The sequence below is a fragment of the Zophobas morio genome, unplaced genomic scaffold (assembly GCF_036711695.1).
Source record: "Zophobas morio isolate AGI-343-1 ecotype UQ-CSIRO unplaced genomic scaffold, CSIRO_AGI_Zmor_V1 ptg000021l, whole genome shotgun sequence".
In the NCBI taxonomy this organism is placed as follows: domain Eukaryota; kingdom Metazoa; phylum Arthropoda; class Insecta; order Coleoptera; family Tenebrionidae; genus Zophobas; species Zophobas morio.
The window spans coordinates 16,709,015-16,711,374 of NW_026972126.1; the positions used below are offsets into that span (position 1 = coordinate 16,709,015).

Consider the following 2,360-nt stretch of genomic DNA (forward strand, 5'->3'; position numbering starts at 1 on the left):
ACATCTCCTCTTTTCATCATTTTTATCGTAAGACTGCATCGCAGCGCATTAAAGACGTATAAATTTCAGGACTGGTTTTCCTGTCAGACTCATAGAAATGTGCAAAATTAATGTCTTCACAGTTCATAAAGTAACCGACACAGATTTCAGATAATATTAGCGGGTTTTATGTGTTCATTTAGAAGCGTTTACAATGGGCAAGGTGTTTGGTCGGCATACAGAACGTTTGTTCGAGTGAAAATGATGTTGGATGGTAAATAGAAAATCGGACAAGGTTTAGGCTTGTTTCTTTGTATTTGCGTTTCCTATTGCAGCATATAGAGTGGAGGATATTAGCTAAAGGAATTTTTTCCCAATTAGCGACTAAAAGCTGTTTAGGTTTGTGGCATTGCGTCCGCAAATGTCAAGTTTGATTATAAAATGAATCTATCAAAGACAAATTGTCAAAAAAACATGGCTGCTTTTGATCGTGTTTTTTATTCATAAAATATGACGATTTTAAGTAACTGTTGTAACGAAAACTATAACACTGTTACGTTTTAGTTGCAAATTTAGACAATAAAAATAATAAATAAACACATCTACTGTGTGTTTTTTAAAATTTGACAAAACGTTCGATTGTTACGTAGATATGTCATTTTAAATTTAGAAAATCGTAATTGACTCACCCTGTATGTTTTCGTCCTTCTTGAAGCCACATTGCACTAAACACGTAAAAACAAACTTCCAAAAATGTGTTTTTTGGTAAAACAAAGCACAAATTAAGTTTTCAAAACTTCGTCTGTCACTGATCGCGATAAATATGGTTGCGTCATCTGTCCGAAAAACCCTAAAAGTAATCCAGATCCCTGCATTACCGACACACGCAATTCATACATAACCCCACTTGTCCATTTTAAACGAACGTCAATTCTAGCAATGACTCATAATCAATAACAATCCTCCACAATGTTCAACTTCTTCTCAAAACCGGATCCCAAAGGTAACACAAACCTAATTACGAAAAATCACCAATTTAATTTATTTCAGAGGAACAGCGGCAAGTGGACCGACAACTACGTAAAGTGGGGCGAGATTTGGAAAGGGATCGTCGAGAACTCGACCGAGAAGAAAAGAAATTGGTAAACAAAACATAAAATAATTGACACAATTCACCGTCTGTTTGTAGGAACTAGAGATTAAAAAGTTAGCCAAAGAGGGAAACAATGAAGGCTGTAGATTACTCGCAAAACAACTTGTACAACTACGTAAGCAGAAAAATAGATCATATGCAGCTACCAGCAAAGTGAGAGGGATCTCCGCGCAGAACAAGTCAATGGGGGCTAACGTTAAACTGGCCAACGCCATGGGGGTCGCCGGAAAAACCATGTCCGACATGAACCGGATAATGAAACCTGAACAAATAGCAGCTAATGTGAACGCGTTTACTAAAGAGTCAATGAAAATGGATATGACGGACGAAATGAGTGAGTTAATGTTTTAAAACAAGAACATATTTTTATTCATGTTTTTTTTTTTAGTAAATGATGCCTTAGACGACATTTTGTCAGAATCCGGCGACGAAGAGGAAAGCGACCACATTATCAATCAAGTTCTGGACGAAATCGGTATTGAAGTTAGCGGGAAAATGGCGGGGGCGCCTCTGCCTGAAAAAGGAAGGATTGGGGAAAGTTCCAAAACCAACAATGGCCTTACTGATGAGGAAATTGAGGCACAGTTGGCCAAGTTAAGGGCTTAATTTTGTATGTTTAAAAAACACGTTGTTATATTTTTTGTTTATTGATCACATAAAGGCTTTGTATAAAATGGTGATAAAATAAAATACAAGATTAATAAATTAAAATATATACAGGTAAAATAAAGCGTTGAGCACTGGATACAGTTCAAACTTATAACTGAGATTAAATTAAAATTAAGTATGTCCTTTGCGAAGTTTTTATCGTATTAATTGGGTTCGCCTTTGTCAGAATTAATTTAATGTTTGGTCTTAAATTAACAACTGTAGGCCAAATTGAGAAAAACTTTTGTTCTACTTGTTTCAATGTCGTTTTTACTTATTTTACAATACTTTGGCAACAAATCTAATATAATACAGAAATATTATAGACATAGATTATAGAGTCGTGTCTGCATCTATATTTATCAAACCGTAAATGTCAAAAAGTTGTCCAATTCGAATTTTGAGCAAAACTTGTCATGGTTCATAATGTTACAATATATTTCGATTAGTGCAGCACTGGAGCTCTAACGCTCATATTTCGACAAATAATAATTAACAAAAATGCGAAAATATTGTATATATAATTTAATTGGTAAATTTAAAAATCACATTATCCGTATTTTCAACAATTCAGCATTTA

General features: G+C 34.4%; 1 protein-coding gene across 1 annotated transcript; it reads left to right on the forward strand.

Annotated features, from left to right (window-relative positions):
• The first annotated feature begins 871 nt into the window (after positions 1-871).
• On the forward strand, positions 872-1,843 carry LOC135132747 (charged multivesicular body protein 2b-B). The gene is made up of 4 exons (XM_064060939.1): positions 872-982; positions 1,030-1,121; positions 1,169-1,466; positions 1,521-1,843. Exons 1-4 carry the CDS (start codon positions 949-951, stop codon positions 1,736-1,738), a joined length of 642 nt encoding a protein of 213 aa, XP_063917009.1. The 5' UTR covers positions 872-948; the 3' UTR covers positions 1,739-1,843.
• The last annotated feature ends 517 nt before the right edge of the window (positions 1,844-2,360 follow it).